General features: G+C 41.3%; 1 protein-coding gene across 4 annotated transcripts in view; it reads left to right on the top strand.

Moving 5' to 3' along the window:
- Nucleotides 1-26,163, top strand: part of ULK4 (unc-51 like kinase 4) — a 487,365-nt gene that overhangs the window by 328,574 nt on the left and 132,628 nt on the right. For all 4 annotated transcript variants that reach the window (XM_033930453.1, XM_033930452.1, XM_033930451.1 and 1 more), the window contains one exon: nucleotides 20,839-20,944. In XM_033930453.1, coding sequence (XP_033786344.1) covers nucleotides 20,839-20,944 — 106 coding nt within the window. The remainder of the gene's footprint in view (nucleotides 1-20,838; nucleotides 20,945-26,163) is intronic.

The raw sequence follows: 26,163 nt of genomic DNA, 5'->3' as shown, positions 1-26,163 counted from the left end.
CTAAATAAATCAGGTGAGAAACGGTTAGGGTTAAAAGTGAATAATTCTAATAAACCAAGAGAGCCAAATATAAGAAAAAAAGGGGGTAAATATCACCGTTAGGGGAATGAAAGATAGATTGATGTGAATGTCCTAAAATGTGATAAAAGCAAGAATAATAAGAGAGATACAAAAAGTAAAAAATCAGAGAAAACAGATATAAATAAATAAACAATACATACCATGGTGATAAAGGAAAAAAGAAAAAATGTCACAAAAGAAAGCTGGAAGAATAACTATCATGGGACATAAAGAAAAAGACAAGAGATAAGCATATAAACATAAAATGATAATCTAAAACATGTGTCATAAACAGAAAACTTGAGCAAAATATGGTACATTGCAAATAAAATAGCATATATAACATAAAAAGTAAGCAAAAATATATCAATTAGTAATGAGTAAACAACCATCATAAATTGTCCTATGGATTAAAAAATAAACCTATACTAATAATTGGTCACACTGCTTAGGTAGTCGGCAATAAGCCTAAAATGAATAACAATATGTCAAACAGTTTTAGAACCAACGTTATGTATCAATGAATATCTATCATATCATATATGGCCAAATATAATATATAATTATATAAATATATAAATCAACCGGTATACCATACACTAGTGCTAGATGCAATATGTTAAAAGATATATATAAAAAACAACTAAAAAATATAAAATATAAAAAAACAGAAGGTTGTAGCATAATAATATTTTAATACAGCAAAGAAAGAAAATATGAAAAGAAAATAAAATATCCATATGGAGGTGCAATTTTAAAAGCAAGCTGCAAAAAATTCAAACACACGATCATAGATAAAAATGAGTGCCGCTTGACATTAGGCAGAGAATCGCTAAACATTAACCGGAAAGTGTTAGAGCAATAAGCCGAGATTGTGAAGAGTTTAATTACACGTTGTGTGAAGAAATATTTTCCTTATACTGTATAAAGGCATTATCCCAGGACAAGCAGGCAGCCTATTCTCATATATGGGTGCCACCATCCATGGAGCCCGGATGCGGACAGCCTCGCAAGCAGACTTGCTTGTAGAAATGTAGAAGTTTCGAGTCAGCCGCACAGTGCATGCGTGAGTGCCTTCCCACCCAGCGCAGGGCGAGTCTCCTCAGTTCTCGATTTTCCGCGGAGCCAAGAAGTCCATCTTTGACACTCTGCGCCAAACTTTTCTAATTTGTGCCTTCTCTCACCGTGGTTTGTGTTACTTTTCATCGCGAATTGCTGTGTTATTTCTTTTCTTTCAGTTTAAAAAAAAAACTAAAAACTAAAGACTATTTTTCTTCATTCGACTTCGCTACGGCCATTTTTCCTCCTATGTCCCGGCCAGCAACAGGCTTCTAGAAGTGTAGCCAGTGCCAGCGTGCGGACCACACCGTTGGTGCCTCAAGTGCCTCGAACCTGACCATAATCTTAAGTCGTGCGAGCGCTGTGCTACTCTTCAACCTCAGGCCCTTAAACGTTCGGGTTGGACTCTTCAGTTACACCTTCGACCTCGAGCGCAGCCTCTGTCCCATCTTCCAACGAGAGTCCTCCTGCTTCCACGACTCCAACCTTGAGCCTCATCAGACCTTCCTCGTTTGGGACGTCTCTGACCTCGAGTAAACCTGCTGTCTCTTCCCCTAAGCTTCCCTCAGGTCAGATACCTAAGCAGAAGGTTCCGGCGGTGGTCCTAAAGCTTTCCAAGACTTCTAAGTCAAAGCACATCTCCACTGCCACTTTGGAGTCTATAGCCGCAGCAAGTGGTCCGGTTTCAGACGTGGATCCATCTTTGCTGGCTTCCCTCCAGACCATGTTAGAGCAGCAGTTTGTTCAGTTACTGACCAAATTTGGGCCAACGCTGTCTTCTCTAATCCAGCCTGGGCAATCAGCAGTCTCCCACGAGATCGAGCCTCTGCCTATGCCTCGAGCTGAATCTTTATACTCTATGCAAGGAGCAGAGTCTTTGCGAGTGTCTGGTCTGGCATCTACGCACTCTATGCAAGGAGTAGATTCTTTGCGAGTGCCTCAACAGGAATCCTCACACTCCATACAAAGAGCAGAGTCTTTGGGAGTGCTTCGAGATTCCTCCATCAAACCTCCTGAGTTTCGATCTACTGCTTCTAGCCCTATCCATTCACCTGTAGCATTGCCTACTTCCATCTCTAGGGCGAAGTCTCCTTGATCCTCGAGACCTGCTTCTACACACCACTCTCGTCGTCGATTGAGGCCTTCATAGAGGCATCCATCCAGGCATAGGTCTCCTTCCAAAGAGCAACCTTCTTCGTCTAAGCCTCATTCCAGACCTTCCAGACCACCAACTCCTCAATCGAGGTCTCCGCGTCGAGACCTCAAGGACTCATCTGCTTCCATTGCCTCGTCCAAGTCTCCATATTCTTTTGATGGTCATTACTCCAGAGAGGCTTCGCCTCCGACCCAGGCCGCCTCGAGGTCATCGAGTCCCTCTCGGGGCAAGGCCTTGGCGGATCAGCTGTCTTTCTCTGCTTTTCTTCGCCAGATGGCTGATGACCTAGAACAATTTGATGCTGGTTCTAAGTACTCTAAGGAATATCTCGAGGTCATGCATCTCCCTCAACCTCCTGCAGAGTCACCTAAGCTTCCTCTTCACAAGCTTTTGTCTCAGACTTTCACACGCTGCCTGGAGACTCATTATACCATTCCTGCTGTTCCAGGCAAATTGGACTCCAGGTATAGAACTCTGCATTGTAAAGGATTTGAGAATTCGCAGTTTTCTCACCAATCCCTTCTTGTGGAGTCCTCCTTCAAGAGATCCCATCCTTCCAGAGTCTATGCTAGTGTTCCTCCTGGAAGGGAGGGGAAAGCTATGGACAAGTTTGGACTACATCTTTATCAAAATGCTATGATGTCCTCCAAAGTCCTTAATTATAATTTTAACTTCATTACTTATCTCAAGTTCCTCATTGACCTACTTCCAAAATTTCTCAATTTCCTGGATACACAGAAGCACTTTGAATTCCAAGAAGTTATTGCTACTCTGTCACAACTCAGATTGCATCTTCTTCAGTCCTTTTATGATGCCTTTGAATTTCAGCCAGGGCCATTGCTTTCTCTGTAGCAATGCGCCGCTTGGCCTGGCTTTGTACCATTCACATGAACCCTAATCTTCAGGACCGCCTTGTAGAAAGATTTATGGATGACTAATCAGTTACATAAACAAATACGTGCCTGTTAGTTTTCTAGGGGAAACCATAATCTCCTTACCTAAGGTTCATTATTTTGCCAATTCATACTAAGAATAGAGACCAAGGCTATGGGAAGAATTTTATTATGAAAATAGAAAAATATAATTCACAAGCCAGCAGCAATAACTAATTATTGTTCACAATGTCTCTGTACATACATATTTATTTACAGTACACAATTATTACAACACACTTGCTAGATAAATAAGTAAAACTAATTCTTACACTCTATAATTCTTTATAATAATAATTCCTGATTAGCAGCAAACTATTACAGATTATCACCAAGGTGCTTCACTTCTCCTTATCCCGAACCACAATAGGATTCATTTATCTAACCCCAGCTGATAAGATAATAGAATTCCGTATTCTCACCATCCAATTAGGCCTTGGCACAAAATCAGGTGAAAGGAAAGACATAAGAACATAAGCAGTGCCTCCGCTGGGTCAGACCTCAGGTCCATCCTGCCCAGCAGTCCGCTCCCGCGGCGGCCCGAACAGGTCACGGCCTGTCTGAGACACCAGAAGGGGCCCCCTTGCCACCTTGGTTTCCCATTGAGTTTTATCTTCCCATCGAAGTCCTAACCCTCCGGTCTTGCACATGCACGACCTGGTCAGATTTCTATACTTATTACTTGGTTTGCTTTCATCTACTCAGCACTGAAGATAAAAAAATTTTTTGGTACCAGAACAAGAGTTCGTCAGCCAGTGGAGAAGCTATAACTTAGGTTGGCAGGAAAGGTTTCCTTTATGTGATGGAATCCATATCTGTTTAAAGTCCAGTTCCTCTCTCTCTCAGGCAAAGTCACAAGAGGTAACTTTTCAGGTCTTAATTATTATAAGATGTGCTGGAAACACCTATGATAAGATGCGAGCTTCCTCACATCATGGCACAGACTAATTATAATTAGCACGTTTCACTTGGATCTCATCAGATGACCTCTCCGGACCAATCCAGAAACAGAACTTAGATGAATAGCCTTTCTGTATAGAGACTCGTACAGGCTGAAACAGAGGCGCCTTCGTTAGATAAGACCAGCACAGGAGCATAACTCCCCCAAGATTCACATAGGCAGATCATGTAGACATAGCTGGATGTCCTTGACTAGAATACAGTTCTGGTACATACCCAGAATGCAACAGGCAGAAACAGTAAAGATGTGTTCTTTTTTCTCTTCTTGCTAGGTTTAGGCTGGAATGATTTCTTGCAAATAATGGTTCAGGCTTGATGATGTCAGAGAGGCCTAACCTACAGGTGCAAATAAGGAAACACCCCTACAGCCTGGCTAACATCCCTTGTGCAGGCAATAACCTCCATAGAGGCAGCCACCAAGAAATTGTCTGAATATGAAAAATCTTTTCCTTCCATTGTCAGACCAAAGCCTAAGCCAGCTCCTGTCAAACCTTCATGCCCTCCTCCAATTTTCCAGAGGCGTTATACTCCGAGGGCGGCTCCTTACAATCGAGCGCCTCCCAAGAAACAACAGCAACAGAAACCTCAGCCTTCTGCTGCACCTAAGGCTGCGCAGCCTTTTTGACTGTTTAAAACAGAGCATAACCTCCATCGTTCTGTCTCTGTCCTCTCTTCGTCTCCAGCATTTTTATCACCAATGGGAGACAATTACATCTGACCTCTGGGTGCTGTCAATCATCAGGAAAGGATACTCTTCATTTCACTCAGGTTCCACCAGAGCTTCCAGTCCATCCCAGACCACCCTTCTTCAGGAAGCTCAAGCTCTGCTTCGTCTCCGTGCCATCAAACCAGTTCCTTTGGAATAGCAGAACAGGGGGTTTTACTCCCGTTACTTCCTAGTTCCGAAGAAGACGGGCAATCTGCGACCCATTCTGGATCTCAGGGCTCTCAACAAATTTTTAGTCAAAGAAAAATTTTGCATGTTGTCCCTGGCGTCCCTTTACCCCCTTCTATATCAGAATGACTGGTTATGCTCTCTGGATCTCAAGGAGGCTTATACTCATATTCCCATTCATCCGGCCTTCCGTCAATATCTCAGATTTCGAGTGGTGAATCTGCATTACCAATACAGAGTGCTACCCTTTGGCCTGGCTTCATCTCCCAGAATGTTCACCAAGTGCCTGGTGGTGGTAGCAGCAGCAGTTGTAAGGAACCATTGTCTTCAGGTGTTCCCCTACCTAGACGATTGGCTCATCAAGGATTCAACATCTCAGGGGGTTATTGTAGCAACCCAACGGACTTCGTGGTTCCTACAAAGTTTGGAATTCGAAATCAACTTTCCCAAATCCCAACTTCAGTCCTCTCAGAATCTACAGTTCATTGGAGCTGTTCTGGACACTATCCAACTCGGAGCATTCCTTCTGCAACAACGTCTGGAGGCTCTTCTTCAACTCTTGTCATTCAGTGTCTTCCCGCTCTTCAATCTCAGCGAGACACATGATGGTACTCCTAGGTCACTTGGCCTCCACAGTACACGTGACTCCTTTTGCCAGACTTCACCTCAGAATTCCTCAGTGGACCCTGACATCTCAGTGGACGCAGACTTGCGACCCACTCTCTCGACACATTACAGACACTCCTTCATTGAGAGAGTCTCTCCGCTGGTGGATGCTCTCTTCCAATCTCTCCAGAGGCTTGCTGTTTCAAACGCCCCCTCATCAAAAGGTCCTTACAACAGATTCCTCGACCTACGCTTGGGGGGCTCATCTCGATGGTCTCCGTATTCAAGGCCACTGGACCAGTATGGATCGTCAGTGTTACATCAATCTGTTGGAACTCAGAGTGATCTTCAGTGCTCTCAAAGCTTTTCAACATCTTCACGACCAGGTAGTCCTCATTCGGACGGACAACCAAATCGCCATGTACTATGTCAACAAACAGGGGGGAATGGGATCTCCCTCCCTTTGTCAAGAAGCTCTAAAGGTTTGGGAGTGGGCAATCCTCTACAACACCTTCCTCAAAGCTGTCTACATCCAAGTGTGAAAAACTGTTTGGCGGACAACTTGAGTCGTCTTCTGCAATCTCACGAATGGATACTCAATTCCTCGCCTCTTTATCACATTTTTTCGCATTGGGGAACGCCTCAGGTAGATCTCTTTGCAGCTTCCCACAACCACAAACTGCCCCAGTTCTGCTCCAAGATATATTCTCCTCATCACCTCGAGGCAGATGCTTTCCTACTGGAATGGACAAATCTTTTTCTATATGCATTCCCTCCATTCCCTCTCATTCTCAAGACTCTTGTCAAGTTGAGAAACGATCATGCTACCATGATTCTGATAGCTCCTCGGTGGACGAGACAACCTTGGTACTCCCTTCTACTTCAACTCAGCAGCAGGGCGCCATACCCTCTACCAGTTTTTCCGTCTCTGCTTACACAGAGTCAAAGATCTCTACTTTATCCCAATCTGCAGTCTCTGCACCTGACAGCTTGGTACCTCTCAGCATAACTCCTCTTCAGTTTTCTCAACCTGTAAGAGACATTTTAGATGCTTCTAGAAATCCTACCACTAGACAATGCTACCACTAAAAATGGACTAGATTTTCTGCGTGGTGCATCTCTCATGATAAGGAGCTTCAAGATTCCTCCTTATCTTCTGTTCTAGATTATCTTTTGCACTTATCCACCTCTGACCTCAAGTCTACATCAATCCGAGTCCATCTCAGTGCAATTGCTGCTTTCCATCAGCCTACTGAAGGGAAACCCCTCTCTGCTCATCTGGTGGTTTCCAGATTTATGAAAGGACTTTTCAATGTCAAACCTGCTCTCAAACCACCTCCAGTGGTTTGGGACCTCAATATTGTTCTTGCTCAATTGATGAAGCCTCCATTTGAACCAATGTCTACAGCTCATCTTAAGTTAGTGGTTTTTCTCATTGCCCTCACATCTGCTTGAAGAGTCAGTGAGCTGCAAGCATTAGTTGCTGATCTACCTTTCACTGTGTTCCATCATGACAAGGTGATCCTCCGTACTAATCCTAAATTCTTACCTAAAGTGGTTTCAGAATTTCATCTCAACCAGTCTATTGTACTTCCAGTGTTTTTTCCAAGACCTCATTCTCATCCTGGAGAATCAGCTCTTCATACTCTGGACTGCAAGCGTGCTTTGGCCTTCTACTTGGAATGCACCAAACCACTCAGAACTGCTCTTCAACTTTTTGTCTCCTTCGATCCAAACAAGTTGGGACAACCAATCTCTAAGCGTATCATCTCCAACTGGATGGCTGCTTGTATCTCTTTCTGCTATGCCCAGGCTGGATTACAACTACAGAGTCGAGTCACAGCCCACAAAGTCAGAGCAATGGCAGCTTCAGTGGCTTTCCTCAGATCCACACCTATTGAGGAAATTTGCAAAGCTGCTACCTAATCCTCGGTTCATACTTTCACTTCTCACTATTGTCTGGATGTTTTCTCCAGACGGGATGGCCATTTTGGCCAGAGAGTATTGCAAAATTTATTCTCCTAAGTTGGCAACGCTCCCACCATCCCATTCTGGTTAGCTCGGAGATCACCCATATGAGAGAATAGGCTGCCTGCTTGTCCTGGGATAAAGCACAGTTACTTACCATAACAGTTGTTATCCAAGGACAGCAGACAGCTATTCTCACAACCCACCCACCTCCTCTGGTTGGCATCTCTGCTAGCTATCTGAACTGAGGAGACTCGCCCTGCGCTGGGTGGGAAGGCACTCTCGCATGCGCTGTGCGGCTGACTCAAAACTTCTACGTTTCTACAAGCAAGTCTGCTTGCGAGGCTGTCTGCATCCGGGCTCCGTGGATGACATCACCCATATGAGAGAATAGCTACCTGCTGTTCCTGGATAACATCTGTTACGGTAAGTAACTGTGCTTTAGGGTCAAAGAATGCAAACAATTGCAACTCATCCAAAACACAGCCATTAAACTCCTCACCAGCCACTATAAATTCAGCCATATTACCCCTTGCTAAAATCAGCATTCAGTGGCGTAGTAAGTTGGGGACGGAGAGGGTGGATCACCCTGGGTGCTGTCTTAGTGGGAGCGCTGGCTTCTCTCCGCCCACCTATGCCACACTCACGCCCTCCTCCCCTCTTTTCTTTCCCCTACCTCTTTAGATTTTCCACAGTTCAAGCAACTTCACCCTACTGCTCGGGGTGGCTAGGTTCCCCTCTGAAATCACCTCCTGGTTGTGGGGCCAGGGAGTAACATCAGAGGGAAAGACAACGCCGGCACGAGCAGCAGACTCCCGCTGGTTGAAGATTTAAAGAGGTACAGGGAGGTGAAGACCCTTTAATTAGACACTGTGGAAATTTGCCAGCATAAGTTTTTAGATTTGAAGTGTGTGGTATTGAGATCTTTAATCAATGGAGATTGTAATGGAGATTTAAAAACTAAATTATGGCAAATTGAACAACGTTTGATTTACTCTTTCGACAAAGTATGGCCAAGTGGACTCAATGCTAGAATTTATAAGATTAATTTTTGTGAGACCATGAAAGCTTTGATCTTTGGAAGATCTTTGGATCCGTGAGTCGAAGTGCCCTTTCATGTGGCGTTCCTATTTGAGTGGGCACCATGATATAATTTATTCAGTGCAGGAAATGTGATGTGATTTTTCCCCAAAGAAGCCAGGGTGACTAGCGAAACAGAATTTTCTGTTGGGTTCTTCTGCTGGATCTATATTGTGCCTGTATGATCTTGAAAGGAGCAGCATTTGAAGACTGTGGTGATGATTTTGATGGAGCAGTTCAGATAAGTCCCTCACTATGTTTTCTACAGGTTATGAGTTGCCTATGTATATCTGTGTTAAGTGGATATTTCCAGGTTATCCTTGACGTCAGGTAACCCTGTTCAGACAGGCAAATTTTCAGTGCTCTGGAAGTCTGACAAATATACTAGTACATAAGCTGATAAGAACAGCTGAGCGCATAAATGACAAAATTAGATTGACATATAGTCTGATGAAATGGTAAAGGTCTTTAGGAAAGGACCCCATTATGCACTGTTCAGTGACATCACAGAAATACTCACAGGTAAATTTTTCTCACTTTGACCAACTCATTTTGCAAATATACTGTATAACCTCTAAATTACTTTGCTATTCAGGATGTATCTAAGAAATATTCAGTTTAGAAAATGGAGAAAAAATATACATATATGATCAATGGTAACTAAAATGCGGTTTTGGATATTACTTTTGCACTATATCTCACTTTTGAATTCAGACAATTATGGTAGATCCATTACTGATACCATCTGCTCTTACTGCTTTAAAGCAGATGTGAATTAATAGGTTATTCCAAGACATAAAAGATAAACCAATGCCAACAACATTAAAATAAAGAACATTCTCAAATTACAGTCTGGTCCCTCCAATCTGTGATCTTCCTGTTTACTTTTAGTATTTTAATTGACTTCAATTCACTACTTTTTCAGTGCGTCTACCTGCTGATAAAAGTTTCTGTATACCTTCCTATTTTTTTGAGCTTACATAGTAAATAACAGCAAATAAAGACCCGAATGGTCCATCCAGTCTGCCCAACCATACCTTCTCTTTAAATTACTGCTTTAATTTAAATTGTCCTTTTTCCTAGATATTTCTGTGTCAGAACCCCAGAGCTCTGCCCGGTAATGTGCTTAGGTTCCATCTACTGAAGTCTCCGTCAAAGCTCACTGCAGCCCATCTAAACCATCCCAGGCATCAAAGCCCTTCCCAGCCCATCCTCAACCAAAAGGCCATATACAGGACACAGACCATGTAAGTCTGCCCAGTACTGTCCTTAGTTCTTCAATATATACCATTATTTTCTGATTGGAGATCCTCTGTGTTCATCCCACTCTTTTTTTTAAACTCTGTCACCGTTTTCCTCTCCACCACTTTCATCAGAAATGCATTCCAGGCATCAACCACCTTCTCCGTAAAGAAGAATTTTCAAACATTACTCTTGAGTCTACCACCCTTCAACCTCAAATTTTGCCCACCAAAAAGGAAAATTAAGGCGATCGCAAGTTTTCCAATTGCGAGTTCCAATTTGCATGGCTATCCCTATCATAATTAGGAAAAGCCTGCATTTATAGTGGTTCATGGGGGGCTTAATATGCAGTAATGTTCCACATATGACTACCTCATATGTCAATGGAATTGTTGATTCCAATATGAGATTAATCTGTCCCCATATTGACTTCCAAAAGTTGAGTATCAAAGGACAATAGAACAACAGATGATCCAGTGTCCCAATGTCTAGATGACAGTGCCAGCATCTATTAGTTTTAGAACTGTCTAACCTGTGTAGCCTAAAAGGGGTCCAAAAAGATCTATGTAACAGAAAAAAACCATGTTTGCCTCATAGATGCTGACGCTGTACATCTCATCCTCCAAGTCCAAATTCGTGGCCATCGAGATGCAGAAATATACTGCTTTATCTCAATGCTCCAAATGTCTCTAAGACTATTTTTTGTTTTTTTATTCAAGAATTCAGAAATTAATTTATACCACCGGGAGGCCTGATGTTCTAAAAAAATCTGTCTGGAAGCATAGGACCTGCAAACTATAATGATTTTTTAGATTTCGCCAATCAGGGAACTCACTCTGAATGGCCTGCTTCAACTGCAACCATCTATAATTTTTAGATTTTGAAATACCGAATGATTGTTGCAGTCGTGAAAAATCAAGCAGTTTTCCATTAGATATAACATCATCAAGTGTATGAATGCCTGCCTGCATCCAATGCTTCCAGAAGATCCCAGACTCACCTATTTGATTTACCATTATATTTTAGATTCCTGCTCCTGCAAGACGGTTTATCTTCTCAGAAAACATCAAGTTGTCAGTTGCTTCTTATGTACCCAATAAAAGGGAGTCAACAGCAGCAACATTCTTCCTCATCCAACTTTTTGGTGCCGCAGGGGTCTGTACTGGGACCGGTGCTATTTAACATATTTATAAATGATCTGGAAATTGGAACGATGAGTGAGATGATTAAATTTGCAGATGACACTAAACTGTTCAAAGTTGTTAAAATGCATGCAGACTGTGAAAAATTGCAGGCAGACCTTAGGAAATTGGAGGACTGGGCAGATGAAATTTAATGTGTACAAATGCAAAGTGATGCACATTAGGAAGAATAACCTGAATCACAGTTACCAGATGCTAGGGTCCACCTTAGGGGTTAGCGTCCAAGAAAAGGATCTGGGTATCATTGTAGACAATACGATGAATCCTTCCGCCCAATGTGCGGCAGCGGCCAAAAAAGCAAACAGGATGCTGGGAATTAATAAAAAAGGGATGGTTAACAAGACTAAGAATGTCATAATGCCCCTGTATCGCTCTATGGTGCGACATCATTTGTAGTATTGCGTTCAATTCTAGTCTCCTTATCCCAAGAAAGATATAGTGGCGCTAGAAAAGGTTCAAAGAAGAGCGACCACGATAGTAAAGGGGATGAAACTCCTCTCGTATGAGGAAAGACTAAAACGGTTAGGGCTCTTCAGCTTGGAAAAGAGACGGCTGAGGGGAGATATGATTGAAGTCTACAAAATCCTGAGTGGAATAGAATGGGTACAAGTGGATCAATTTTTCACTCCGTCAAAAATTACAAAGACTAGGGGACACTCGAAGAAGTTACACAGAAATACTTTTAAAACCAATAGGAGGAATTTTTTTTTCACTCAGAGAATAGTTAAGTTCTGGAACGTGTTGCCAGAGGATGTGGTAAGAGCGGATAGCGTAGCTGGTTTTAAGAAAGGTTTGGACAAGTTCCTGGAGGAAAAGTCCATAGTCTATTATTAAGAAAGACATAGGGGAAGCCACTGCTTGCCCTGTATTGATAGAATTGAATATTGCTACCCCTTCAGTTTTGGCCAGGTACTAGTGACCTGGATTGGCCACTATTAGAACGGGCTACTGGGCTTAATGGGCCATTGGTCTGACCCAGTAAGGCTATTCTTATGTTCTTGTGTTATTTTTTTATATAGAAACATGGTGGCAATTAAAGGCCAAATGTCTCATCCAGTCTGCCTAAGAGATCCCACATGTCTGTCCCATGCTTTCTTGAATTCAAACACAGTCTTTGTCTCCACCACCTCTACCGGGAGACTATTCCACGTATCTACCAACCTATCACCTCTTAACGTCATCCTATGCCCTCTCATTCCGGAGCTACCTTTCAGCTGAAAGAGACTCACCTCATGCACATTGATGCCATGTAGATATTTAAACATTTCTATCGTATCTCCCTTCCTTTCCTCCAGAGTATACATATTGAGACCTTTAAGTCTGCCCTCATATGTCTTATTATGAAAACCATCAACCTTTTTAGTAGCCTTCCTTTGCACCGACTCCATCCTGTTTATATCTTTTGAAGGAACGGTCTCCAGAACTGTACACTATTCTAAATGAGATCAAACCAGAGTCTTATACAGGGGCATCAGTACCTCCTTTTTCCTACTGGCCATTCCTCTCCCTTGCACCCTAGCATCCTTCTAGCTTTCACCATCTCCTTTTCAACCTGTTTGGCCAAATCCCGCTCCTCTTTCGTGCACAAAGGTTTTTCACCTCCTAAACTATACCGTTATCTTGGTTTTGGAGCCCAAATGCTTAACCTTGCATTTCTTAGCAGTAAATTTTAGTGTGACCCTTCTTCCTTGAATCTAACAAGGTAGATTTGATTTTTAACCCAGTTGATAAAGACTCATTAATGTGCTATCTGCTTATATAAATGACTGTTATTCAGTTTCCTTTCATGTTTGTCCTTCTGCTCTGTTCTTACTGTTGTCCTCTTTAGCACGTTCTTCATCATAAACAATGGAAGTCTCCATATACTTATTTATTTATCTTATCCATAAATCCCTAATTCTCCCGAATACATCTCATCTTCATGACTTTCTCCTTACCTATTTCCTGGAGGAATTCATAGGCATTATCCTTATTTACTACCTCTCTCTGCCTATTGTTATACTGAGTGGCTGTTTATTATATGTTACTTTTTGCATGTGCTTAGAAGTTTTATCTTGAAAACTGTCCAGACATTTCTCTGATAGTCTCTTCAGCTGTTTCTGTATAAAGAGCAATATATAAAGTAACTTAATAAACATAAACATAATTACTTTTGCTCTTCCAAAAAATCTTGTGGAAAGCAGTCTTCCTTATATTGCATTTTAAAAAAACCCTAACAACACAAGAATGTATATACTCGAATATAGGATGAGATTTTTGGGCCCAAAAAGGCCCAAAAATGGAGGTCTCATCCTATATTCGGATCATCACCCAGTGACCACCCAACACCCTCCCGGACTTCCTGTAGGCCTGTCGTTAGGCCGGGACAGGAGGGATCCCTCCCGTCTCCTGTCCTGGCCGACACTAACAATTACCACACCCTCCCTCCGTCCGTCATGTACCTTTTCCCTGGTGGTCCAGCGGTGTATCCTGTGCTGAACCCCTTTTGCTGATCTCACATTCAATGGTGCATCCGGGCCGGCACGCAGGAGCAAGCTTTTCGAACTCCCGGCTGGCCCTGCACCGCTCCTTGATAGGCTGCCGCCAGTTCTTGCGGGACTCACAGCTCTCACGGCAGCTATTCAGGGAGCCATATAGGAGCTCGAAAAGCTCGTTCTTGTGTGCTGGCCTAGATGCGCCGCTGGCTGCTAGTTGCAAAATCAGCAGGAGGGGATCACGCAGGATACACCGCTGGACCACCAGGGAAAAGGTATGCGACAGAGGGAGGGAGAGAGAGGGAAGGTGGTAATTGTTAGTATTGGCTGGGACAGGAGATTGGAGGGATCCCTCCTGTTCCAGCCTACCACTAGGTGTTTTCATTAAAAATAAATAATCATCTGCCGTTAAGTGCCAATGAATATCATCAGTTAAGGGGAACGGTTAATCTGCTGGCTGGGTTGGAGGGCAGAGAGGAGAACAGGACAATCAAGCCATTGTGACATTACTGATACGGTTGGCTCTTTTTGGTGGGAAGAGGGTACAGGGAAGGAAGGTGGGACAGGGTGCAGAGCATGGCAGGGAGGTTGGACAGGGTATAGAGCCTGGAAGGGAGTGAGGGGGGGCTGTGTTCAGAGCCTGGCAGGGAAGGGGGCTGGGTGCAGAACCTGGCAGGGGGAGGGCATGAGGGAGGGGACACTGGGTGAAAATCCTGGCAGGACATGGCACTTGAATATTAAATCCCTGTCATATTCAAGTCAACCATTTTTCCTCCTTTTTGAGGGGAATAATGGGGGTCTCGACTTATATTCAAATCAACTTATATTCGAGTATATACGGTAACCCACATTGCACAGCAGATAACAATCCTAACAAGCTTCCTGGGCAGACAATAAATATATTGGGCTTTCTCTATCATCATTTACTATGTTACTTTGGCTTACATGTGTGACTCTGTTTAGTTACTGTCATCAGAGAATGAACATTGCTTACTGCTTTCTATATTACGGTGCAAACACCTAGTAGGTGAGCTTTCCGCTGGACTCTGATGAAAAATTCTGACTAATGCTTTTCATTAAACACATAACCTTTCTTACTTAGTGTAGAAAGTCAAATGTTCTATATACCATGTAGCACTTCTTGAAAAGTAAATTTATTTCTTCCAGCCATATTTCTTTGTTATACCCATGGTATTCATAGCTATCCTGTTTAAGCACTGAAGCAATTAGTTTTGAGAAGGTTGATTCTTCAGGGTCCAGTGCTTTCCTGCCTTTCATGTGCAGATGCTATACATTTTAATGGGTTTGTTTTTTTCTTAATGCCAAACACTAGAATGTTGTGGCTTCAGTTCTAATTATCTCTGCTGGCGATTGCTGTGCTTGTACTGTTCATTAAATGTCTGTAGTCTTTGGTATTGCACACAAAATTAGATCAGCTCAGCTCACTGATGGATTGTGTAGAATTAAATATTTTCTCCATCCACTTTAAAAATCAGTGAACTCCTAGGGTCAATAATAGAGACACACTTGTGCTATAGTCAGGTGTAACAGCCTGTTGCAGACCCTAGCACATTTTTCATTTTATTTGTCTATGATGTGATAACAAGTGCAGTGGATTTTGAAAAGATAAATTCATGCGTGTTTTTTGCTGACACATGTGATCAGTTCTATAGATGAATGTTTGATGAATTATAAAACAGCTGGTGGTAGACTTTTATGGCAAGCTTCCAAAAATGAATGCGATATTCTGCAAACTAGTTGTCATATGAATTGCACTCTTTGAAATTATTTTGCTTTACATTAGTAGTGTATTGTAGAACATTCTCGAAGCAGAGTAGCTTGTACCTGAATTTGAGCTGTTTGTGTAGCATGATGGATCACAAAATTGAAAAATCAAGGTTTCTGTTCTTGTGATCTATCAGTCATTCAAGTCACTTTGGGGTCCTTTTACAAAGCTGTGATAATGTATGCTTACTGCAGCAAAAAAATGTCTTACCATGGGGCACACTGAGGCATCCCATGGTACCCACACACTAAAAATTAAAATGTATTTTATTAGTGCTGCGGGTAGAAAATGGGTATGTTCTGTGCTAATTTGTTAGCGCAGCTACATTGCTGTGTAATAGTTAATTAGCGCATGCCTAGTGTGAGAACCTTTATTGCCTACGTAATGGGTAGTGAAAGTGGCTCATGTGCTAATGAGAAAATTAGCATGTGACCATTAATATCGGAAAATCAGCCCTGGCGGGTAAATGGCCCTAATACAAAATAATTGGTAAATTATTTTCTTCGTTGAACCACTGCCGGAAAGAAAGTTGCACTTCAGGCTCAGTCAATACATACACTCAAAAATTAAATAAGGGGTTTCAGTACGGGCTCAATTATCCCCACGAGTAACCAAAAGCCCGGGGCAGGTATTCATGAGTGACTAGCACTTAGACAGAAGTCTAAATAAATCCTGCCCCGTACATCATAATACCCTCAATTTTATACTCTTAACCTTGATGAATAAATATAAATATAAAGTGCAAACGTGCATCCGGTGTGGGAACAAAGAAAAATATAAGGGTGTTTCAAAAAACCTCAAAAAAACAATAAAGAAACAAAATATCAATAACATCCTCAAATCCAAAACCACATACATTCAAAAATCCCAAGAAATCATATGAAAATGCAACGGACTATTTCAGCAATTCATATTAAAGTCCATCTCAAAATACCATATTATGTTTCCAGTTTGATGAATAAATAGATAAATAAATAAGTAAATAAATAGTTTGTCCAGTTGGGTTAGCTAAATTATCAGTTCATATAATACAGTTCAAGTCAGTATTAAATCTCCATGCGTAATCAAAAATAAATGGAAAAACAAAACAGACAAAAATTCCACAAAAATCAAATAAATAACTTAGCTCAGACAGCTGGAATCTCCGCTCGACAGGCCCTGTTTCGATATTCTTCGTCAGGAGGGAGAAACGGAAAGAGCAGTAAATTCTCTGGTCCAGGGGCAAAAAACGCAATATCGTTGTGCAGTAAACCCCACTCCATATGCAGCGGCTCAATCACGCTGAAACTCTTAACACGAACAACGTGCTGGGAGGATTCTTTTAAAACAACCAATGACCTCGCCCACAGCAATACAGTGTTCATATGAATTGTGCACAGGACACAGAGATTCCAGCTGTCTGAGCTAAGTTATTTATTTGATTTTTGTGAGTGGAGATACAGTTGAATTTTTGTCTATTTTGTTTTTCCATTTATTTTTGATTACGCATGGAGATTTAATACTGACTTGAACTGTATTATATGAACTGATAATTTAGCTAACCCAACTGGACAAACTATTTATTTACTTATTTATTTATCTATTTATTCATCAAATTGGAAACACAATATGGTATTTTGAAATGGACTTTAATATGAATTGCTGAAAAGGTCCGTTGCAATTTCATATAATTTCTTGGGATTTTTGAATGTATGTGGTTTTGGATTTGGGGATGTTATTGATATTTTGTTTCTTTATTTTTTTTTTTTTGGTTTTTTGAAACACCCTTATATTTTTCTTTGTTCCCACACCGGATGCACGTTTGCACTTTATATTTATATTTATTCATCAAGGTTAAGAGTATAAAATTGAGGGTATTATTTTTTTTATTATTTTATTTCTATTATTCAACAAAATTTTACAAGAATACATCTTGTTACAATAAACACAGGAAAGAAAAACAATACAGAAGTATTACAGATTCATACTTATAAAAATAAATAAATTTTCCTTTCTTAGAGCACTATAATAGTGGGATGGTCAATCGAAACTTTTTTGAGAGAAATTTAAAGAGGAATTTAATTAAATGATTAGGCTTTATGTTCTAAACACCAGCTATTTAATTTCTATTTTCCCTCAGTCCTTGATGATTTTCTTTACATCCAAGAATTCCTTCAGATGATTAGGAGAGAAAAATGTATATTTAACTCCCAAATACCTAACTAAGCATTTGCAGGGGTATGCTAACAAGAAAGTTGCTCCCAATTTTATATCTTGACGCATAGAAAGAAATTCTTTCCTCCGTTCTTGTGTAGTCTTTGCGACATCAGGATATATCCAAACTTTTAGCTCCCCAAATAGTTTCTGTGAGTTTTTAAAGAATAATTTCATAATCATGTTCACGTCTTGCTCGAAAACAAATGATACTAAGAGCGTAGCTCTAGCAGTATCAGTGGTAATTGTTTGTTCAAGAAGAGCAGTCACATTAGCAAATTCCATTTCATTATTTTTTCTCCTTATCTCTTTCTCAATCTCTTTTTCTCCTTCTTCTCTTCCAGGTATCTTCTTATTTGGTAAATAGTAGATTTTATTTATAGGGGGAATACAATTTGACGAAATCTTTAAATTTTCAGTCAGGTATCTTTTCAATAAGTCAAAAGGCAATATACCCGGAATTTGAGGAAAATTTAAAATACGGAGGTTCAGACGCCTATTGAAATTTTCAAATTGCTCCAATTTCTTGTTTATAAGGAAACTATCTTTAATTGAAACCACCTTGAATTGTTGTAAATGCAATATATCCTCCTGCATCTGCTTAGTTTGAGCACTAGAATCCCTTTTCATTGTTTCCACAGTTTTAGTCAATGAGTCCAAGTTTTCCACTATTTTTGTTACCTCTTCAGATGATTTTTCCACTTTTGTCTCCATCCGCTGAAGTAAAGACCAGATGCTTTGAAGGGAAACCTCCGTCAGAGAGGACAAATCCCCCTCTCTCTTGTTGGCTTCTATCAGCTGACTAGCTCCAGACGCTGTGCCCTCGTCGGGAAACCCCGCGCCTCCACTTCCAAAATTGAGGGTATTATGATGTACGGGGCAGGATTTATTTAGACTTCTGTCTAAGTGCTAGTCACTCATGAATACCTGCCTGGGGCTTTTGGTTACTTGTGGGGATAATTGAGCCCGTACTGAAACCCCTTATTTAATTTTTCAGTGTATGTATTGACTGAGCCCGAAGTGCAACTTTTTTTCCGGCAGTGGTTCAACGAAGAAAATAATTTACCAATTATTTTGTACTTGAGTTATATATTTTTATTGGTAAATCCTTTGGTTTTTTGAAGCCTATTGGATAAATGGCCCTAACATGCAAAAATGACCTGCATAAGGACTTTCTAAGACCACTTCAATGTTCTCCCTAGTGTGATCTATAAGCAGCTCCGCTCATCCCACCACTAGCATCGAAGGGAGGCAAGACTTTTTTGATATATTAGTAATAGGAAGAAGTGCAAAAGTGGCATTATGAGACTCAAAGGTGAAGGGGAGAAATATGTAGAAGCTGATAAAGAAAAGGCTGAATTCCTTAAATATTTCTGTTCCGTGTTCACAGTTGAAGTGCCGTGAGCAGGACCACAGAAGACAAACGTGAATAAGGATGGAGGAGTGGTAGATCCTGATCGATTATCAGAGGGTTGTGTTCGTGAGGAGCTAGCTAAAATAAACATAGAAACGTAGAAACACGATAGCAGATAAAGGCCAAAGGGCTCATCAAGTCTGCCCATCCGCAGTAACCATTATCTCTTCCTCTCTCTCTCTCTCTCTCTGAGAGATCCCATGTGCCTATGTGTTTTGTCGATTCCTTTCAGTATTTTGAAGGTTTCGATCATATCCCCTCGCAGTCTCCTTTTCTCAAGGGAGAACAATCCCAATCTCTTAAGTCGTTCCTCGTATTCCAGTTTCTCCATACCTTTTACTAGCTTTGTTGCTCGTCTCTGCACTCTCTCCAGCAGTTTTATATCCTTTAGGTTGGGAGACCAATGTTGGACACAGTATTATTCCAAGTGTGGTCTGACCATTGCTCTATAAAGCGGCATTATAACCCTCTCCAGTCTACTCGTGATTCCCTTCTTAATCATGCCCAACATTCTATTTGCTTTCTTTGCTGCCACCGCACATTGTGCTGACGGTTTCAGGGCCCTATCTATCAGTACGCCCAGGTCCTTTTCTTGTTCGCTCTTACCCAGAGTTGCTCCTGACATTCTATACTCGTGTTCCTTGTTCTTTCTGCCTAAATGCATTACTTTGCACTTTTCCACATTAAACTTCATCTGCCATTTCTCTGCCCATTTCTCTAACTGACACAAGTCGCTCTGGAGTTCCTCGCTATCCTTCTGCGATCTGATTGCCCGGCATAGCTTTCTGGTTGCTGAGTTACTCTAAAAGTAGTTTTGTCTTGTCTCCCTTTCCTTCTTCCCCCCTCATACACACTTATGGGTCCAGCATCCATCCAACTCCCCTCCCCTGTTCTTCACCCTGCTGGACTTGCTAGACCCTCACCCCACACACACTTCTGGTGCACCTCCCTCCCTACATGTGGAACTGACCTCCTGGACACCCCCTCTCACTTACCCGAAGCAGCAGTGGCAGCTGGTCAGCAGTGGCTACACTGTAAACAGGCTGCTCGTGGCCAGCCCCTGCATGGCCTTTCCTCTGCCATGTTGGAAGTGACGCAGCACAGATCTACTTCCCAAAGCAACCACTGAGATCCCAAGGAGAGAAATGGCTGACCATGCTGCCTGGTCGTTCCCTCAAGACCGAAACAGCCTGCAAATGCTCCTATTTGTATTTTATACTCAAACTATGGCACATCATCCCCCCCCATTAGTTGGAACACTAGATGAACTATGAAGCTTCAGGAAGGCCGTAAAAACCTTCCTGTTTAGAAACCCAGCGCCTTAATGACATACACCCAGAAATACCATCCAGAGTTCAACGTAACTGTGCCACCTACTCTCATCCAGATGCTGCATATGTTGTCATGTCTTTATTTAAATTATGTCATCTCTGTCCTGTCTCAACCTTATTATGAATGTACCTTGTAACCCATTCTGGGCTCCTTTGGGAGGATGGGCTAAATAAATGAGAAAATAAATAAATAAATATAGCAAATCCCTATAAATATCACCTTATTAATAGAGCTGAATAACTCTAATATTCGTATGAATGTTAAATCGGTATAATATTTAAATAATTATTTAGCAGTTTAAGATTTGGATCATCTCCTAACGTTTGCAACTACAGTGAATGGAATTATTTCTCAATAGTGATTAATTATGCAAGAAATGATCAAAACTTTGTATACATTTCTTTCATTGCAAAGTTGCAAAACATTATATTGTCTTTTAAAAGAAAAAAAAAATACTATCTTAATTATTTTTATTGCAGGATCACCAAGACAATGTACTGGGTAATGCCATGCAGAGCGTTGTAATTGTATTAAACAATTTAGTTACCCACAAAGATACAGATATGAAGTTACTTTACAAGCAAGGTATGTGTTTGTCCTACTGTATTACCTTCTAAATGCAAGCACTGAGTGTATTTGTAAGAATAAATGCAATAAATAGCAACAGTCAAATAACACAAGACTTTAAGATGGTTATTTTATAACAGTGCGCCTAATGTAGGAAGATGCCCACTTTTGCATGTCTTTTTATAAAATACTAGCAGACTGTGAGTACTTGACATTCTCGCCTGCTGAAGGACAATCCTAAATATTAGCACATAAAATAAGTGCATATTTTAAAAATTTCCAGATGCTGAATGGATCATTTTGGACATATAAATCATTATACAGCCAAAGTTATCCATCTTAAAGGGAGCCAGATGTGAAGGCCAAGGATCTGTGCCACTTATGTTTAAATGATGATATTCGATCGAGTGGGTTTGTTTGTTTATTTATTTGTATTAACTGTCTTTAGGAAGAGATTCATCTAAGGCAGTGTACAGCAAGTACGAGTCAACATAAAACTTAACAGTAGTAAAAAGACCAAGTTTGTTGGGCATCTGACCATTGGGTTCCTGTTTTGTGACTCCTTTGCTGTCATGGGTTTCTAGAGTTGGTATCTATGCCTGATCTGTTTGTTCTGCTTGTTGTGATCCTGGTTGTATGTTCCCTTTGCAATTGCTAATAAAGATAATATATAAAAGATCCTGGTTTTATATTCCCTTTGCAATTGCTAATAAAGATAATATATATAAAAAAAAAAAAGACCAAGTATAAAAAAATAACTGTGAGTGAGGTAAACTCAAAATCAGCAAACTGACTACGTATAGCTTGAAAACTCTATATTGGAAGGTTCAATTTAGGTGCAGATATTCAGCAGTGTTGAATATAGATATAATTTGAAAGAATCTAGGTTAGGTGTTTCAAATTATATTTTCACCACATAGCTGAATCTTGACTTTGATTTGTGGAGAAGGTTGTGCAGTAGGTAGAGATTGTTAGTGCTACTTTTAACAGCCAAGGTATCTTCTAATAGCAAAAAACAGAACCTTCTTTTTTGCTAAGCCGTTTTTCTGCTTACATGACAATGAATTTGGATAGGGAAAAATAAATAGTGTTGCATAGGTCAGCTCACATGATTTTCCATAGGATGAAAAAATGATTTTAAAACCATTTTTTCTCATGTAGAAAATAATAGAAGTTACATGAGCTTCCCAGACTTACTCTTGTGCTGACTTAAATATATATTAAGGTAGAGGCTTCAGGTAGGTGAATAAGAGTTGTAATAGGATTTATTAGTTTCATTTTTATTTAGTTTTTAATAGTAGTAATTGAACAGTCATTTGAGGGAAAGAGTGGAAGCAAAGTAGAACATTTCAAATATTTTTGTTAGGTCTTTGTTTATAGCTTTCTGGAGGGGTTTTAAAAACAGACCCAAAAGCAGATAAATATCTTGGAATACATCAGTAAATATAGTGATAAACTGGCATTTGTCTATTTGCCTTCTGGCAGCCCCAACAACAGGAGTGAATTTCTCCATTTTTGTAGTGTCACTGGTGCTACTTTCTCTGTTCTTAGTGTTTTCTGAGCTCCATTACTGGCACTCTTTTAACTTCCCCTCTGAAATCACCCAACCCTGCTATTGATGAACCGCTAGCATAAGGTTCTCAAAGAATATGCAAGACATAAGAACATAAGAACATAAGAACTGCCTTCTCCGGATCAGACCTTCGGTCCATCAAGTCCGGCGATCCGCACACGCGGAGGCCCTGCCAGGTGTACACCTGGCGTAATTTATAGTCCATCAAATCCTTATATGCCTCTCTTAAGGAGATATGCATCTAGTTTGCTCTTGAAGCCTAGGATGGTCGATTCTGTCATAATCTCCTCTGGGAGGGCATTCCAGGTGTCAACCACTCTCTGAGTAAAGCAGAACTTCCTGACATTAGTCCTGAACCTGTCCCCCCTCAGCTTCATTACATGTCCTCTAGTCCGTGTCAAATTGGACAATGTAAATAATCTTCTCTGCTCTATTTTGTCGATTCCTTTCAGTATTTTGAAGGTCTCGATCATATCCCCACGCAGTCTCCTTTTCTCAAGGGAGAACAATCCTAGTGTTATAAGTCTGTCCTCGTATTCCAGTTTCTCCATACCCTTCACCAGTTTTGTTGCTCGTCTCTGCACCCTCTCCAGCAGCTTTATATCCTTCTTTAGGTAGGGGGACCAATGTTGGACACAGTATTCCAAGTGTGGTCTGACCATTGCCCTATAAAGCGGCATTATAACTTTCTCTGATCTACTCGAGATTCCTTTCTTTATCATGCCCAACATTCTATTTGCCTTCTTTGCCGCTGCCGCGCATTGTGCCGACGGCTTCAGGGTCCTATCTATCAGTACACCCAGGTCCTTTTCTTGTTCACTCTTCCCCAGAGTTGCACCTGACATTGTATACTCGTATTCCTTATTTTTATTGCCTAAATGCATTACCTTGCATTTCTCCACATTGAACTTCATCTGCCATTTCTCCGCCCATGTTTCTAACCGACACAAGTCGCTCTGGAGTTTCTCTCTATCCTCCTGCGATCTGATTGCCCGGCATAGTTTTGTATCGTCTGCAAACTTGATGATCTCACTGGATGTTCCTTCCTCCAGGTCATTGATATAAATATTAAAAAGGATCGGCCCAAGTACCGAGCCCTGGGGTACACCACTAGTCACTTTCTCCCAGTCGGAGAACTTCCCATTTATGCCCACTCTCTGCTTTCGGTTTTCCAGCCATTTGCCTATCCATCTTTGTATATCCCCCTCTATGCCATGACTTTGTAGTTTCCTGAGAAGTCTTTCGTGTGGAACTTTGTCGAACGCTTTCTGGAAGTCCAAGTATATTATGTCCACCGGCTTCCCACTATCAATTTGCTCGTTCACGGTCTCGAAAAATTGGAGTAAATTAGTCAAACATGATTTCCCTTTCCTGAATCCATGTTGACTGGGTTTCATCAAGTCGTATGCGTCCAAGTGCCGGACTATGCTATCCTTGATCAGTGCTTCAACCATCTTGCCAGGGACAGACGTAAGACTAACAGGTCTATAGTTGCCCGGTTCCCCTCTCGATCCTTTTTTGAAAATTGGGGTGACGTTCGCTATCCTCCAGTCGTCCGGTATCTGTCCAGTTCTGATTGTCAGGTTTGCAAGTTTTTGCAATAACTCTCCGATTTCAAACTTCAATTCCTTTAAGACTCTCGGATGAATCCCATCCGGTCCAGGGGATTTGTCACTTTTAAGTTTGTCGATCTGATAGTATATCTGGTCTAAGTCCACCTCAACTGTGGTGAGGCTGTCTTCTATTTCTCCTGCAAACACTTTCTCCGCTTCAGGTATTGTTGAGGTGTCCTCCTTCGTAAAGACGGACGCAAAGAAGGAATTTAGTTTGTCTGCGATTTGTTTATCTTCCTTGATGTACCCTTTTCTTCCCTGGTCGTCCAGGGGTCCCACTGCCTCTTTTGCAGGTTTTTTCCCTTTCACGTATCTAAAGAAGGGCTTGAAGTTTTTGGCCTCCTGGGCTATTTTTTCCTCATATTCCTGTTTTGCATCCCTCACCGCCTTGTGACATTTCTTCTGATCATCTTTATGTTTGTTCCAGGCTTCGGTTGTCTTTATGCATTTCCATTTTTTGAAAGAGTCCTTCTTTTCTTTTATGGCTTCCTTCACCTGTATGGTAAGCCATGCCGGTTCTCTTTTGCTCTTTGTTCTCCGATCTTTGGAAATCCTCGGAATGTAGAGATCTTGTGCTTCTGTGATAGTATTTTTCAGTAGGGTCCATGCCTGATCAACCGTTTCAAGTTTGTCCACCATCTTCTCGAGTCGTTTTTTTACCATGGCTCTCATGCTATCGTATTTACCCTTTTTAAAGTTCAAGGTGGTGGTTAAGGTTTTGGCATGTTTCCCTTTCCCGATGTCAAGTTTAAAGTTGATTACATTGTGATCACTCGTTCCCAGTGGAACTATGACTTCCACTTCTGTTATCGGTCCCGTGAGGCCATTTAGGACCAAGTCCAAGGTGGCGTTGATGTTGTCAATGTAGCCCAGCATGGATGCTTCCCAGCTTCTAGAAAAACATAGAAGCCTTTGGTAGCTCCATACCACGCATGCGTGGGTATCTTCATGTCCACTCCGAATCACCCTCTTAGGACCAGTAGTCCTTTGTTTTCCACAGAGCAGAGCATCACAAGTATTTTTGCTCTTCTCAGCACAGTCTATTTTTCCTTTGTGTACTTTCCAGGCCTGATTTGCAAGTTTTCCCCATATGTATGCAGGACCTTAATTTGTTTCTTCTCCTGTTTTGGCTGTTCCCTAGTATTTACAACCTTTTTAAAGTTTTCTTTCATTTTGGTGCAGCTCCATTGGCCCTCTTAGGCCCGAGCTCCTAGTCAGGACATTGGGTTTCTTTTTAAAAAAATTTTTGAGCCATTTGATTTCACAGTGAATATTTTTCTCCTAATGTCCCTTAAAACTCCCAGTGGTTTTAAGAATGTTCTTAGTGTGCCAAAGTCACGTTGGTGACTGACCCTCACAGCATGCCATGCCTAGGACCAGACCATAATACCTCTAATTGTAAACTAGGTCTTAAAATGCAGACGTGGACCCTAAAGTGTTGAAAGGTTACACACGAGAGTCTGACCCATTAGCATCAGAGGCATAAGTCTTCATGGCTGGAAGAGCTGCATCAGACACTGAGGTTACTCCAGCCTGACTCTGCAGCAAGGCATCAATAGGGATTCAACACTGGCAGCAAGATATCCTTATGCCATTCATCAAGTGGAGGTGAAGAAGAACTGAAATCAGATTTCTTTAATGCACAGTGTCAGGAGCTCCAGGACACCAGAATTTGCTTGTACCTGAGAAGTAAAGGCACCAGGAGGAACACTTCCTCTCCATGGAGCTGGTGCTAATGCTGTTCAAAATTTCAGTGATGTGTGGAGCCTCCTTATCAGGTTGCACGCTGCAGATAACGATAGTGTAGTCTGCAGCGTGCAACCCAACTTTATGCCCTGATAAATCCCTATATTTGAGGAGAAACAGGTCCCATCGAACTTTGAACCTTGGAATCCTTTAGACAAGGAGGCTCCACACATCATTGAAATTTTGAACAATGATATTATTTAAGATAAGTGAATTGAACAGTGCGTCTTTTGCACTATGTCTAAATTGATGGCAGCCTTAATGACCTTTTTTCCTAAAGTCAAAGGTTTTTAAAAGTTATACTA

Source organism: Geotrypetes seraphini, chromosome 2 (assembly GCF_902459505.1).
Source record: "Geotrypetes seraphini chromosome 2, aGeoSer1.1, whole genome shotgun sequence".
Taxonomy (NCBI): Eukaryota; Metazoa; Chordata; class Amphibia; order Gymnophiona; family Dermophiidae; genus Geotrypetes; species Geotrypetes seraphini.
Note: the sequence above shows the minus strand (reverse complement) of the source record. Positions and strands in the feature narration are given on the sequence as shown.